At 50.7% G+C, this 16,367-nt stretch overlaps 1 protein-coding gene across 1 annotated transcript; it reads right to left on the bottom strand.

The window, feature by feature from the left end:
- Positions 1-542: 542 nt before the first annotated feature.
- On the bottom strand, positions 543-4,186 carry SNAPIN (SNAP associated protein). Its single transcript, XM_066608843.1, has 4 exons — positions 4,053-4,186; positions 1,513-1,559; positions 1,304-1,422; positions 543-1,186 (listed from the first exon to the last, which is right to left on the bottom strand). The coding sequence occupies exons 1-4, from the start codon at positions 4,154-4,156 to the stop codon at positions 1,082-1,084; spliced, it is 375 nt and encodes a 124-aa protein (XP_066464940.1). The 5' UTR covers positions 4,157-4,186; the 3' UTR covers positions 543-1,081.
- Positions 4,187-16,367: the final 12,181 nt, after the last annotated feature.

The raw sequence follows: 16,367 nt of genomic DNA, 5'->3' as shown, positions 1-16,367 counted from the left end.
AGTGGACCGCACAGAAGAGCTGCGGTCCACGAAGGTAGAAGATCCCGGCGGCCATCTTCAGCGGTAAGTATTGAAGTCACCGGACCGCCGGGATTCAGGTAAGCGCTGTGCGGGTGGTTTTTTTAACCCCTGCATCGGGGTTGTCTCGCGCCGAACGGGGGGGGGGGTTTAAAAAAAAAAAAACCCGTTTCGGCGCGGGACATCTCCTTTAATTCCCATCATGTTATACAGTAGGAGAGGTCAACCGCTTGCAAGTACTGCATCATCCTGCATTCTGACGGCAGTCTATTACGACTGCCATGGCATCTGAATAGCACTTTGCGATCATCTTGTGGGGGGCGGGGGGGTGTTCAGGACCCGGAAATACTGATATGGGGCATTTAACAGCTGCGATCAGCAGCGGTGTAATCTTTACCACTGAAGCGATGAGGTTTTTCACAACAGAACTAGTGTTATAAGACCATGCAGTACCGCCCATGGCCTTTAGATGGTGCTCCAACCCAGCAGCACGGACTAGTATACATACACAAGAGAAGACCGACCAGAGTCACAGAACATTTATTTCAGGCCGCTGATGATCACACTACAAGATGGCAGCGCTAATGGATTCATAAAGCATCTATAAAACCTGCCCCTCCCCCTCAGGTGGTGCCCCGCCCCCTGCCGAGTGTCACCCCCATCTTAATTCAATTTCCACCCTTGATGACACTTCTCCGGCATGTGTGAAGAAAAAAAAAAAAAAAAAGCTCAAAAGGCTCCACCCCGGCGGTATATATACGTATATGCCGCCATCGCAACGCCTCTGAAGCTCCACCCCCTTACAGATAACTGGAAGCTTGTGATTAGCCAATGAAATGCTGTGAAGAGTCCAGGGGGCTGCCGCTCCGCCGAGGACCCCGCTGGACAGTTATGGTTCATGCATGGCTATGGGGGACTGGAGGGCGGAGCGCGGTGGCACCTGCCGCCTCATTCGTGGCTGTTTTGGGTTTAGTCCCAGGAAGGCGACGCCCACAACGTCTGGGCTGCCGGAGATCTGCGGATGTCATTCGCGGCTCGGCTCCAGAGCTGCTCCCCCGCCTCCTCACTTGTTGGGGGACGTCTGGGAATGGTGGGCTGCAGAATCCAGCATGGCTCGTCTCCGGGCCGTCTCCTTGGCCACGCTGTGGTTCAGGCGTCTCAGTCTCTCCTGCGACAAACCGTGAAAAAAAACCGTGAGCGGCAACGGACGGCGGCCATACACTTACAGGACGAGCCGCCAGCTGCTCATCGGTTATAGCGCCCCTTCTCGCGGAAATGGCGCTACCTGGGCATTCTGCAAGATGTTGTTCACCAGGACGACGCGACGGCGAGCGTTCAGCAGCTTCTTCACGTACGGGTCCAGGTCCAGCGCCACCTTCTGGTCCTCGTTTATCTTACACAACTCTACAGGGGAAGACGGGAGAGAAAGGTCAACGAGCCGCGAACACAGATGGGACTACATCCCTGCGCGACACACAGGCTCCTCCCACTCACCTGACGCCAAACTGTCAATGTGCTCCCGCAGGTCCACCTGGCTCTCCCTGGAAGAGAGGGACAGCAGTGACAGCGGGTCGCCGTGCCAGGAGCACCTGGAGCCCACACTACAAGCGGCATCACCCCTATAGCCCCGCCACTCAATACCGGAGCCGCTCTCTTCCCCAGGCATCGCCCCAACACTATAAGTGACCCCAAACCTAAAGAGCCAACCCAATAATTGTTATGGGGCCATTAACCCCTCATATCCTGCCATTGGTCCCTCTGCCCCTAACTCCCAGGACACAGTGAGCCCCCAGTATCCCCTTGTATATAGGGGCGTCCATACTAACCCAACATTAGGGGCCCAACAGCGTCTCCACCCCCTGTACACCGGAGTCACCATTACAGGGGTACCCACACATATACACGTCACCACAAGGGGGCACCCCACCCCTCCCTGCATGAACGTGTGAGTCCAGCTGCTGCACCGCCGGCTTCAGCAGCCCCTCCGCGAACACATCCTACCCCGGGGGGCAGCACTTCCGGAGCTGCCACAACTCGAGAATCACCCCTTAGCGTCCCGTCCACTACCAGAGCCGCCGCACCCCAAGAATCATCTTTATAGTCCCGTCCACTACCGTACATACCTCCCCCCCGAGAATCACCCCTACAGCCCCGTCATTCACTACCAGAGCCGCCGCACCACAAGAATCACCCCTATAGCCCCGTCATTCACTACCAGAGCCGCCGCACCCCAAGAATCACCCCTATAGCCCCGTCATTCACTACCAGAGCCGCCGCACCCCAAGAATCACCCCTATAGCCCCGTCATTCACTACCAGAGCCGCCGCACCCCGAGAATCACCCCCATAGCCCCGTCATTCACTACCAAAGCCGCCGCACCCCAAGAATCACCCCCATAGCCCCGTCATTCACTACCAAAGCCGCCGCACCCCAAGAATCACCCCTATAGCCCAGTCATTCACTACCAGAGCCGCCGCACCCCAAGAATCATCTTTATAGTCCTGTTCACTACCGTACATACCTCCCCCCCGAGAATCACCCCTACAGCTCTGTCATTCACTACCAGAGCCGCCGCACCCCAAGAATCATCTTTATAGTCCTGTTCACTACCGTACATACCTCCCCCCCGAGAATCACCCCTACAGCTCTGTCATTCACTACCTGAGCCGCCGCACCCCAAGAATCACCCCTATAGCCCAGTCATTCACTACCAGAGCCGCCGCACCCCAAGAATCACCCCTATAGCCCAGTCATTCACTACCAGAGCCACCGCACCCCAAGAATCACCCCTATAGCCCAGTCATTCACTACCAGAGCCGCCGCACCCCAAGAATCATCTTTATAGTCCTGTTCACTACCGTACATACCTCCCCCCCGAGAATCACCCCTACAGCTCTGTCATTCACTACCAGAGCCGCCGCACCCCAAGAATCATCTTTATAGTCCTGTTCACTACCGTACATACCTCCCCCCCGAGAATCACCCCTGCAGCTCTGTCATTCACTACCTGAGCCGCCGCACCCCAAGAATCACCCCTATAGCCCAGTCATTCACTACCAGAGCCACCGCACCCCAAGAATCACCCCTATAGCCCAGTCATTCACTACCAGAGCCGCCGCACCCCAAGAATCACCCCTATAGCCCAGTCATTCACTACCAGAGCCGCCGCACCCAAAGAATCACCCTGGCATTCACTACCAGAGCCGCCGCACCCCAAGAATCACCCCGTCATTCACCAGAGCCGCCGCACCCCAAGAATCACCCCGTCATTCACTACCAGAGCCGCCGCACCCCAAGAATCACCCCGTCATTCACCAGAGCCGCCGCACCCCAAGAATCACCCCTATAGCCCCGTCATTCACTACCAGAGCCGCCGCACCCCAAGAATCACCCCGTCATTCACTACCAGAGCCGCCGCACCCCAAGAATCACCCCGTCATTCACTACCAGAGCCGCCGCACCCCAAGAATCACCCCTATAGCCCCGTCATTCACTACCAGAGCCGCCGCACCCCAAGAATCACCCCTATAGCCCCGTCATTCACTACCAGAGCCGCCGCACCCCAAGAATCACCCCTATAGCCCCGTCATTCACTACCAGAGCCGCCGCACCCCAAGAATCACCCCACCTTTCACTAATGGAGCCGCCGCACCCCAAGAATCACCCCACCATTCACTACCAGAGCCGCCGCACCCCAAAAGTCACCCCTATAGCTCTTGTCATTCACTAACGGAGCCGCTGCACCCCGAGAATCACCCCATAGCCCTGTCATTCACTACTGAAGCCGCTCTCTTTCCCAGCCATCACCCCAACCCTACAGGTGACCCCAAACCTAAAGAGCCAACCCAATAACTGTTATGGGGCCATTAACCCCTCATATCCTGCCCATCATTAGTCACTCCACCCCCAACTCCCAGCACACAGCGAACCCCCTAGCATATAGGGGCTTCCACACTGATCCCCCGTACACCTGAGTCACCATTCCTGGGGTCCCAGCACATAGATACACGTCCCCACAAGGGGGCGCCCCGCACCTCACTGCATGAACGTGCGAGTCCAGCTGCTGCACCGCCGGCTTCAGCAGCTCCAGCAGCCCCTCCGCGAACACATCCCGCCCCGGGGACACCGGCGTCGCCATCCTCCACCGAGCCGGCAGTGACGTCACAGCTCCCGGGAAGAGGGAGCGGCCACTAGAGGGCGATATGTAACGTATGTCCACAGCGCCGCCATCTTCTCGGAGCCCACTGCCATGTGAGATAGTCTCCAAAAATATGGCGGCCGGACACTGAATACATGGAGGGACAGAATACCTCATAGAATGTGTGGGTGAAACGTGTAAGTGGGGAAAACCAGCGAGGCGGACGGACCTGCGGCTCGGAGTAGATTGTGTGGCTACATGCCACATTAGTCCATCCAGGAGAAGTGAGAGCAGCATGGCTGGACCTCCGCTCCACGCAGATCACTATTGGCATACGACACATCTGGCCCCGGCCGCCATGTATTTCCAGGATGCCTGCGGGAATACCGAAGCAAACAAACTATTGCGATTCCCAGTCCGCCTAGGAGGCTTAAAAAATGTTAAAAATAACTGAAAATATTTTTTTCCTTATTTTGAAAAATGCAAAATGTTTAAATAAAAAAAACAAAAAAACCCTTTTCTCCATATTTACATCCATACATCTCATAGATAACGGGAATGGGTGTTCAGTCACCGCTTCTGAGCCCGCGGCATCTACAGATCATGCCCACTCACCCAGGGTGTACATATATGTGCTTGGTGGGCAGGGGTAGAATACTATATCTGCCCCCTGCGCTGCTAACAGTTGGCGCTCGGCCCGCAGGCGGCACCTGTAGGGTCTTTGCCTGTCCCTGTCTGCCCACAGAGGATATGGTCGCTTTGGCTTCGGCGTCATGTCCATGGGACAATTCTGATTTACAATCCGCAGCGTTTTTCCCGCACACGCAGATCCGCGCCCCCTAGGGATGCATTGGACACCCGCAGATAGTTAAATACCTGCGGATGTCATTTTTCCCTGCAGGCGCGGATCCGCGTGCGGGAAAAAAACCACGACATGCTCCATTTTAGTACGGGTCTTCCGCGGGGACGGCTCCCGCAGGCTTCTATGGAAGCCGTCCGGATCCGCGGAACACCCGTACCAGAATTAAAACTTACCTGTCTGGACGTGTGGGTCTCCCCTCCGTCGTGGCCGGATCTTTTTTCTTCAGCCTGGCAGATGTGCCCGGCACGTTGCCGGCGTGCCGAGCACATCCGCCAGGCCGAAGAAAGAAGATCTGGCCTCGACGGAGGAGAAACCCGCAGCGTTCGGACAGGTGAGTTTATTCTTATTTTCAGGCCTCATGTCCCCGGGAAAGGAGGGACCCGCTGCGGGATTCTGCATGGACATGAGGCCTTCATGCTGCCCGTTTGGGGATGTCTGGGTATAGAAGCGACGTTTTGGCGGGATAAAAAGGGTTTTGGTGATTCTAAGCTTCTGGCACATGGTGGTCCCCAGCGTCATTCCTCTCCTTTAGGCCGTGCTGGCCGACCACGCCTGCATCCTCTCCTCCAACTTTGGCGTTGACACCAGCCATGATATAGATGATGTCGTCCTTGGGGTTCTGGTGAGCGCCCCCTGGACCTGGGCATAGAGGTCCATGGTGTCCTGCTCTGATACATCTGCTGTTGGTGCATGGACTTGGACGATGGTCAGGTTCAGAGGTCTTCCTGTGATGCAGATAGACATTACCCCATCATTGGAGTATGTGGGGGGTCTCTATGCATCAAGCCATCTCTTGGTTTGCCACAATGGCAGCCCCCTTTTCTCTTTCCGTCTCATTTCCTGAGTAATAAACGGTGTAGTCATCCGAGCTGACGTCCTCAAATTCAGTGCAGTTCACTGACCCCCATTAGATCCACACTCTTTCTTTCCATTTCTCTTTTGATGATGTCCCTCTCACATTACAATACTGTTCTTTGCAGCACAGGTGACACTTTCCACCATGGACTACATCAGTAATTGGGCTCCCTGCTGGTTTTCTCCTCTTGCGTCATCCCCATTGTCCTGACTACTTCAGGTTCTTCATTCTGCCCCAGTAGGGTTATTGATGTTGGTCAGCCCGGGGGTCCCTTTGTCGAGCGCCATATTTGAAGCATGTTGATTCTAATCCATAGAGTTTCATCGTGAAGGTTTTATGGTCACCAACTCTTTCTCCAACCCACAGCACTTAGTCACATGGCTGGTATGTTATGTGTTGATACGATTTTTAATTTTGTCTGTAAAACCACTACCAGCGGCAGATTGTGGGTCTCCAACTCCTTATAGCCAAAGTCAGGGTCAGACGATGCAAGCTCAAGCACCCTGCCATACAGAGGAAATCTGATGTCGGCAAGATCCCTGCACAATCTGCAGTCGCAGTGAGGAACAGGTATGACTTAGGCAGGAAAGTGGGGGCCCAAACGAACTACGGGCAGAGATAAAAGAAAATATCACTGAAATCGCTCAAGAACACGTGCCGTACAAGAAGCCAGATCACACTGAGAGCTAACTGAGTGCAACCACCCTCCAGATTGCTGCAAATAGAGAGGCTAAGGAAAGACTAGACGAGGCGACTCCATGCCAAATTCCAAAGAGAAGCCAGGAAAGTCTGGAACATGCTGAACGCGCGATGCATGAGGCTTTCCACTCAAAAATCGCTCAAAGCCATCTTTTGAGCGATAATCGTGTCTAACTGCACTGACATGGCACAGTTTTCGTTAGATCAGCGATCAGTTATAAGGGATTCACAGCGGCATCTAGCTGCTACTACTGTTTCAGCTGGATCCCGCTCCCTGAAAACAGGTGGGGTATGAAGAACACAGCTGGTCAGCTGCATTCTTCATAGCCCGCTCCGGGTGGGGAAGAGCTGCATGCAGAAGACAACCAGCCCTGCTTGTTTTCTGCAACCCCCGCTCGGAGGACAAGGTGATCGCTCAACGTTTGAGCGATGACCCTGCCCTGTAAAAAGCACACAACGATTATCGCTCAAAACATTTTTTGAGAGATAATCATTGCGTCTAAACCAGGCTTTAGCCTATAAGAAGGGTCACACCAGGGAATTATTTGTCATTGTGAAACGGGGGAAGAAGCTTCTTTTCACCCACCAAGCAGCCATCAAAGACCATGAAGTGAATGGAATTAACGACCAGCAGGACATCAAGAAAAGATGGAAAGAATATACAGAAGAACTATACGCTGGCGCCAGTAGTGACCACCCAGAGGAACATGGGGGCCAAGAGGATTTGGAACCAGACCTGCTGGAAAGTGAAGTGGAGTGGGCGATGTGACAGCTGCCAAACAGCAAAGCACCCGTCATCGCTGGAACCCCTGCAGAGCTGCTCCAACTAGTCCCAAGAGCTGCACTGACAACACTATGCCGGACAATCTGGTGGACCTGCACATCAAAGGATTGGAAAAGATCAGTTTTCATCCCACTGCTAAAGAAGGGCGATGTCAAGGACTGTGGAAACTACAGAACAATCCCTGCGATTCCCCATGCCATCAAGGTGCTTCTGAAGGTCATCTAGTAGTGCTTGGGCAATATGCTTGACAAGGAACTTCCTGATGTTCAAGCTGGAGTCTGCAGGGGCAGAGGGACCCATGACATCACAAACCAGAGGTGAATCATGGAAAAGGCAAGAGGGTATCAGAAGAAGCTCTACCTATGTGTCATTGATTATACCAAGGCTTTCGACTGCTTTGAACATGATAAGCTTTGGAAGCACTGAGGGATGTCAGAGTACCAGCAGACCTTATCACGTTGATCAGGTCCCTCTACAGCAATCAAGAGGCCATAGTGAGAACCGGGTATGGGGAATACAGAATGGTTCAAGATTAAAAAGCATCTGAAGACGCTGATCCTGATGCTAAAATAAGAAAGTGAGAAGATGGGACCTGAACATTAAGAAGACAAAGATCACGAATGCTGCCAACAAGGACATCAACATATAGGTAAAAAATGAGTAATTAAAAGTGGTTAATAGTTTCATATTCCTTGGGTCCCTCATCAAGCATAGTAGCAGCTCAACAGGTGAGATAAAGCGTTGATTAGCACTGGGCCGTACGGCCATGGTGAGCAGGGACTCAATATTAAAATGCAAGGATTTCACAGTCACCATCAAACGAAGGTTAATCACAGCCATCATTTTCCCAATTGCAACATATGGCGGTGAGATGTAGACATTGGGGAGAGCAGACAGAAGAGGAATTAACGCTCTCAAGCTGTGGTGTTGGAGAAAACGTTTACAAATCCCCTGGATAGCGAGGGTCACCAACAAAGCTTTCCTGGACCGCAACAACCCAGAGGAGTCCCTGGAAGGCAAGATCACCAGACAGCAACTGATGGACTTCGGGCACGTGATGAGGGAGAAATCACTGGAAAAAGAGATGCTACTTGGAATGGTCAGTGGTAAAAGGAAACGGAGAAAACAAAAAAAGGTTGGCTGGACACCATCAAAGACAGGAATGGACATCAGGCAACCGAAAGCAGCCATAGAGAACAGAAAAGCATGGAGAGGACCGGCCTACAGCATATCCAAGAGTCCAACACCACTAAACGGATAGGATTGGAGCTGCTTACAGAATTTTTAGTCAGGAAAAAGAACCCTGACGCCTCTTGCCTGCCGTCCTGGGCACCTGTCTACAAAGCTCTGACCGTCCGTGGCACCCATACACTCAGCATCCCTACAGGGGCGATAAGACCTGCACCAACTAGTATCTATTAGCATGCCTGACCTTATTTATGTGATTAGCAATCTGCAGACTTTCTTGCCAAAATTGGCACCAAGGCTGCTGCCCTTCCACTACATCTTTGCCTGCGCATGTGCCAACTCTCGTAACCACGTATCGTTTTTAATTTTTTCATCCCATCTTCAAAGAGCCATGACTTTTTGAATTTTTTCTGTCAGCGTATCTTTAGCCTGCTACACTATGTGAAAGACCAGGCCACCTGGTACCATGGCTCTGTGGTCCAGGTCTGAGGCTCATGGGCCCATTTCAGTTGGCTTCGCTGGTGGCATCGGTATTCTGAAGGGTCGGAGGCTCTACCGCCCGATTCACTACAAGCTGCAATGCCCCATGTGTTCCAAGTCCTTTATAATACTACTTTTTTCAATACTTGTGTAGGATCGGAGCACATGGGCAGCCTTCACTCTCCCTACGCATCAATGAGTCTTGGGCGCCCATTATCCTATTGTGGTTTGCCGATTTTTCTTTTCTTGGATAATTTTGGTAGGTACTAAATCACTCAGAGGCGCCTCTACCATGAGGCACTTGAGCCTGCCACCTCAGGGACTTAGTTGGGCAGCGCTGGGGTTGCCACCTGGCCAGTAATTTTTAATCGACCATATTAGTAGCTGGTACAAAAATAATTGCCAGCTGTGAGCCAGTGAGGCAGCAACCAGACAAGCATTACACTCAGTCCGCAGCTCGGGTTGGACGGCTGTTGCACCGTAATCAGTCTGTGTCCCATGACCTCTCCCCCAGTGTCTGCATTCCTGCATGGAGCACGAATGCCAGGGAGTGGTCAGGGGTCACAGACTAATGACAGCAGCGGCAGCCACCTGACCGGCGCTCCAGACAGAGTACATGCAATACTTGTAGGGTTGCTGACTGGCTGGATCTCAACTATTGATACTGGAGCCATTACTGGTGAACAATATTAATATTGGAGCCACTACCGTATTACTATTGGTGCAACTATTAATACCGAGGCCACTAGCAGAAGTACAATTAATACTGGAGCCACTATTACTACTAAGGCCACTAATCAGTGTTACTATTAATACTAGGGCCACTGATAGGAGACTTACTACTGTGGCCACAAACAGAGCTCATACCGCAAGACACAAGCCCTCATATGGCTGTCAAGCAGTTATGCGTCTTGCAATGTGACATTGAGGAAGAAAAAAAAAGAAAGAAAATCGCTTGGTCCTTAAGGAACAAAATAGGCTGGCCACTAAGGGGTTAAGTCTCCTAAGTGGCCTCCACCAGCGGAGACTGTAATTTGGTCCCTGTCACAGTTGCCTAGATTTCTCTGTGGCTTCAGGCCACAGAGACTACTGGCGAGCTGGCCCATGAAAACCAGCCTATCCCAGACAACCTTCACCAAAACCCTGCCTATAGGGGGCGACAGCCTTATGTGCAATATACCAGATCCGCAAGCAGCAAGTGTCACTGACTACAAGGCGGCTTCCCTATAAGACCGGCTTCACACGGCCAGGAGAATTGCATGAGACGCACATAAATGGGGTCATACACATGAGCGAGGTTTTCCCGCATGGCGCTGCAATGCAAGAAACAAATCGCGGTATGTTCTGTCTTGTGCATGCTCTCGTGTCGCACTACGTGCTGGGTATTGAAAAGAATGGGAGAGACTTCACAATCCACCCGCTGTAGGCGACAGCCGTGCCACGGTCTTCCCTTCATCCCCGAACTGATGCGCGGCTGTTTTCACATGGATGGCGAGTGCGATATGGGGCGGGATTCACAGCCCCATATTGTGCCTGCCCGCGTCAATGTCTGACCCTTTAACAAGCCTTAATTAACCTATTAGTGACACGACCTATTCTGGGCTGAAGGATGTGACTATTTTTTAGGGGATTTCCATCTCCACTTTTCAAAGGCCAAAACGGATTTTATTCTTCCAGCACGCGGTCGTATGAGGGCTGCATGTTTTTTTGCGTGGCGAGCTGTAGTTTTATTGGAACTGTGGCAAGTTAGGGTTACTTTCCCCTGCCCAGGGGTGGCAGCACCGCAATGACGCGAAGAAACAGGGTAAAGTCCAAATGCTGGTTCCCCCAGCGTTTATTTTAGCATAGCAGTGTATTTAGTATACATACAGTCCAGCATGTCATATGTAACTTCACATGGTTGTCTGCCACAGTGCACACAGCTACACGTACAGCTTACTTCAGCGGACCTTCCCGGAAGGTGACTTCGCCCCGACAGGCGATGAGCGAGGGGCCAACTACCCCCTGACTGCTCCGCGTTTCTAGGTCCCTCACAGAGCAGCACCAGGTCTACATAGACCTCAGGCCTCACAGGCCTCAATGGACCTAAGCTCCACCGGCTTCAAGGACCCCGAGTTTGTGAGGGAGGGGAAATTTAAACTGTGTAGCCGCACCATTACAGGTGCAAGTTAACTAAACCAAACATATTGACTGTGCTCAGAGGCCCCCCTACAGGCCACTCTTGCTACTACACTGTTACTTATTCCCCTCCCCATGACAAATAGTATCAGTCTTTTCATAAGAAACTTTGACCCTCCAGGATCAAATATTTGCTGAACTCTAACAAGGGGACTATGCTGTCCCTCACCATTTTCTTTTATTTGTCTGATATGCTGTCTCTTCTTGTCTTCAGCCTTATCATGTCTTGGCACATCTCTCTCACACTGCGCCCTCACAGCTTGTGGGTTAACTTCCCAGTGCCACTTGGCATTCCCTGGGACTGGCAACTCATCTTCAAATCGCATCTTCACTTTTCCTTCTTGTACATTCAAGACAAGGGCTTTGCTTATGTTTTCAGGAACCTCTGCTCCAGCACCATACTGGTCAGCCATTTCTCTCTCCATCTGTTCCAGCTGGTCAGACTCTTCTACATCTTCAGCAGACATCGCTTTCTTATCCATCATCTGATGGCCATCACTCACAACTTGCCAGCCTTCTGTTATATTGCGCCTTAATCTCTTCCCTCTGGTTCAGGGAGCGTCTCACCTGCTTGCATGTTGGCAGCTTTTACACCTTTTTGTGACCGCATATGATAAGCTTCCATTCTGTTCACCTTCTCCCTTAAATACTTCTGGCATCGTCCAGGCATGGAACATGCTTCCTCCAACATGTGACTTTCTATAGTCACACTTAGCTCTTGGAGAAGTATTCTGCGCAATTGTCTTCAAGTCTTTTCAGTATCTGTTGAGGATCCATTAATTTCATTCTCAATCAGTTCCTTCCGCCACTGTTGATATTTCTGATCAGTTGATGAACGGCCCGAGAACCCTTCAATGGCCTCTTTCTCACCTTCCCTGTGTATGTTCAGGAACTCTTGCTGTGTCTTCAGGCCATGTTCACACTCCTTCATTGAGAGTGCGTCTTGTACAGCTTCTGTGTTCGCGATCCAGAGAACTGTTTCGCTCTGAATGGTCTCCACATACGAGATCGTGAGAACCGCCAACACTGCCCCAGTTACGTCATCTTCCTCTAGTTGTGCTGTGCTGGATGCTAACCATCCCTTTTCCTCCACGACTAGAGCATCGATTCTTTACTTCTGCTACTTGCAGTCCCACCTGCGAGTTCATCTCTCTCCTGTTGCGCTTGTCTTCTGGCCCATTTTGCCGCTGCCAGCTCTTCCTGCATTGGGTCACCTCTACTTCCATCTGCTGGTTGGCCACCATCTGATCTGTCAGTTCTGTGCAACCTCTGGACTTCAGCCTCTTTAGACTTCATCAAGCCCTGAGACTCTGCAAACCGTTCACTTGCTTCTTGCCAGGTCTTTTCCCACTGATTCTGCTGCCGCCTCTCCTGCTCCAGAAGATGACATATTTCATGCAACTCTCTCTTCAACTCTTCAGTGTCAGAATGTTTCTCCTTCAATACTCCGATCTCCATTTCCCTTTTCTTCATTGCATCTGTGAATGTCTCACTCCATGTTCTGGATTCTTCTAGAACATGGTCTCTATCCTTTTGCAAAGAACACATACTCTGAGTGAAGGATGCAAGACTTTCTAGATTTTGTTTTATTTTACCTTGCAAGTCAACAACAGGCCCCTTAAGACCTTCGTTTTTTTTTCTTCTTGAACATGTACGTCCTGCTGCAAATTCACCATTTGTTTCATCTTCTGTTTCAGCTGCTGGACTTGAGCTTCATGTATTTTAGATTCCTCATATAAGCTCTTTTGTAGCTGGGATGCCTTATTCTGCCATTAGTTTCTCATTATCTTCGGCTTCCTGCCTAGCAATATTAGACACTTCCGCCATAGCTTTGACGTTCTCCATCTCTGCTTGTACCTGTGACAGCTAGAGTTTCACCTGAGCTATGTCTTCTTGTGATGCTTGGACAATCGCACACTGTCCCTTAAAGGGGTTGTCCCGCGCCGAAACGTTTTTTTTTTAATTCAATAGGCCCCCCGTTCGGCGCGAGACAAACCCAATGCATGTGTTAAAAAAAACAAACCGTTTAGTACTTACCCGAATCCCCGCGCTGCGGCGACTTCTTCCTTACCTTAGCAAGATGGCCGCCGGGATCTTCACCCACGATGCACCGAGGGTCTTCTCCCATGGTGCACCGTGGGCTCTGTGCGGTCCATTGCCGATTCCAGCCTCCTGCTTGGCTGGAATCCGCACACGTGACGGGGCGGAGCTACGCGATGATGTGTAGAAGGGGGCGGAGCCAGAACTCCGCTCGTGCCGAGACCCAAGAGAAGGGAGAAGACCCTTCTGCGCAAGTGCGTCTAATCGGGAGATTAGACGCTGAAATTAGACGGCACCATGGAGACGGGGACGCCAGAGCAGGGAAGGTGAGTGAATAACTTCTGTATGGCTCATATTTAATGCACGATGTACATTACAAAGTGCATTAATATGGCCATACAGAAGTGCTTACCCCCACTTGCTTTCTCGGGACAACCCCTTTAAGTCCTCTGACTTTCTCTCAAGCTCATCCTGAAGCCTCTCTTGCTTCCGTTCCTCCATGTTCAGTCTTGAACACAACTGCTGCACTTCTTGCTCATGACTACTTTTCAGCAGTGCAACTTCAGCTTCCCATTTCTGTTTTAGCTGCTCCTCCCAGGTTTCTCTGGAAACCTCCATACGTTTCCACTAATAACTCCTGCCTGAGATGACTACACTGACCCTCCAATAAAGCAATTTCATTTCTAGCGGCAGAAAGTAACTTTTCTTATTCCTGCAGCTGAACTAAAGTGTCAGAACCTGAGGGGTTAATCTCTTTAACTCTAGGTGTGCCACACAGCACCTTTACATGGTTACCATCTAGTCTAACCATGCCTGAGCAATTCCCCACATATGCATTTTTAGACACCAGTTCACATTGTGCAGCTTTGCCTTCATTATCCACTTAGTGACCAGTCCATTGCCTTTTTACGTCCTAGCTTGCTGGGCCTTATTCCCTGAGGACGTAGTAACATGTTTCCTGCAGGGATTAAGGCCCTGTAAGTTGAGGACATGACAACTCCAGGCTGCCGGAGGTAGCCGGGAACCTGGAGCTGCCATTCCGGGCCACGGGTCCCCCTCCCCTGGTCACATGATCACCGGCATTTATCGTATGCCGGCGATCATGTAAAAGTTAGTAAAAAGTTGAAAAAAGTTAAAGATTCAGCTGCCCTGATGGATCGGATCCATTGGGGCAGCTGAAAATACTCACGCGCCTTCTCCACGATGTTCCGCGGTGTCCTGGCCTCCCGCGTCCCGCCGGCGCCTTTTGGGCATGCGCGCCCGACGTCATACGTCGGGCACGCACACAGAAGGCGCGCACGGCCCAGGAAATTTAAAACTCTCTGCTCCCGGCTCCCTTGTGTAGCTGAGAAATGTCACCGGGAGCTGCTGTATGCGGTTCCCGGTCACATGATCGTTGCTATCCAATGGATAACAGCGATCATGTAAAGTAAAAAAAAGTTTGAAAAAAAGTTGCAAAAGAAAGTTTAAGTTTCATATCCGTGAGAGGAGATGAAATAACGTACCTCAGGCCCCAGATTTATCCGTGGACCTTACCACGGCTTTTGCGCACAAGCCCCCCGCCAAGATGGCGAACGCATGTGCAAAAGCCGCAGATTGCTAGCAGGGAGATTTTAAACTACCCTATCTACCAAACATAGCCAAGAGCCTGCAGATTTCACGGTGGCCCGCAGTACGCTTCGCCCGGTCATGTGATCGCTGTTTTCCACTTGAAACCAGCGATCACTGAAAAGTTAAAAAAGTTAAAGTTTCACCTCCAATCACAAATCCGATCTGTGGGGGAAGGTGAAATTACTTATCTAAGGCCTCTGGCGATGTCCCCCGATGGGATCTTTATCCGCAGACCTTTTCCCAACTTTGGCGCACGTGCCCATCAGCAAAATGATGGACGCAAGCGCAGATGCTGTGGAGGGCCCATTAAATTTAAAGTCTCCTTGCTCCTGGCTACTAAAGGTAGCAGAGAGCCTGGAGCAGTGACCGTGGGCCGCAGTGAGCGGTCCCCGGTCATGTGATCACCGTTATCCACTGGATAATGGCGATTACCTAAAAGTTAAGACACAGTTGAAGTTTGTTGCGCCTTTCGGTTTGAGCCCTGTTGTGCATACAGACTTAATGTTAGGGCCACAATGGGTATGTTTCTGAACACAGGACAAACGGGGGGGGGGTACCATTTTGTGGTACAAGTCCTCATTCCTATCTACGCTGTACAAAAAGAAATGTTTTTAAAATGACACAATTGCCAAAAAAATTAAAATCGTAATTTTTTTCCTTTGGATTTGCTCAGATTCATTCAAAAACAGTGGGGTAAAAATATGCAGTACACCCCTAGATGAATGCGTTAAAGGGGTCTAGTATTCAAAATGGGATCATTTGTGGGGGTTCTCCATCATTGGCCGCTCAATGGGTCTACAAGTGTGCAACGGAGCCTAAAACACCTTCAAGCAAAATGTCTGTTCTAAAACCCACCGGCTGCTCCTTTCGTTTTGAGCCCCGTTGTGCGTATAGACATAATGTTAGGGCCACAATGGGTATGTTTCTTAACACAGGACAAACAGGGGGATCCATTTTGTGGTACAAGTCTTCATTCCTATGTACGCTGTACAAAAAAAACGGTTTTAAAAGTGACACAATTGCCCAAAAAAATGAAAATCGTAATTTTTTTCCTCCAGCTTTGCTTAGATTTATTCAAAAACTGTGGGCTCAAAATGCGCAGTACACCCCTACATGAATTTGTTAAGGGGTCTAGTTTTCAAAAGGAGGTAATCTGTGGGGGCTCTCCATCGTTTTGGACACTCAAGAGCTCTACAAGTGGGCAATGGGGCCTAAATCACCTTCAAGCAAAATGACTGTTCTGAAAGCCATTGGCTGCTCCTTTCCGTATGGGCCCCGTTTTGCATACGGACACAAGATTAGGGCCACAATGGGAATGTTTCTGAACACGTGACAAAACGGGGGAATCCATTTTCAGTGCAAATCCTCATTTTCATGTGCACTGTAGAAAAAAAAATCCCATCTTTTAAATGACATTTGCAAAAATATGAAATTTTATTTTTTTCTCCTCTAAATTGCATTAATTCCTGAAAAAAAATTGTGGGGTAATAATACTCATAACCCCCCTCCCCCA

The sequence above is a fragment of the Eleutherodactylus coqui genome, chromosome 6, assembly GCF_035609145.1.
Source record: "Eleutherodactylus coqui strain aEleCoq1 chromosome 6, aEleCoq1.hap1, whole genome shotgun sequence".
Taxonomy (NCBI): domain Eukaryota; kingdom Metazoa; phylum Chordata; class Amphibia; order Anura; family Eleutherodactylidae; genus Eleutherodactylus; species Eleutherodactylus coqui.
The sequence above is the reverse complement of the archived record's forward strand: the minus strand, read 5'-3'. Positions and strand labels throughout refer to the sequence as shown.

Coding starts and splice junctions, on each gene's coding strand:
- SNAPIN (XM_066608843.1), bottom strand. CDS start 4,156: ATGGCGACGCCGGTGTCCCCGGGGCGGGATGTGTTCGCGGAGGGGCTG. Junction 1,560..4,052: donor TCGCACGTTCATGCAGTGAG/GTGCGGGGCGCC, acceptor CCTCTCTTCCAG/GGAGAGCCAGGTGGACCTGC. Junction 1,187..1,303: donor ACATCTTGCAGAATGCCCAG/GTAGCGCCATTT, acceptor GGTTTGTCGCAG/GAGAGACTGAGACGCCTGAA.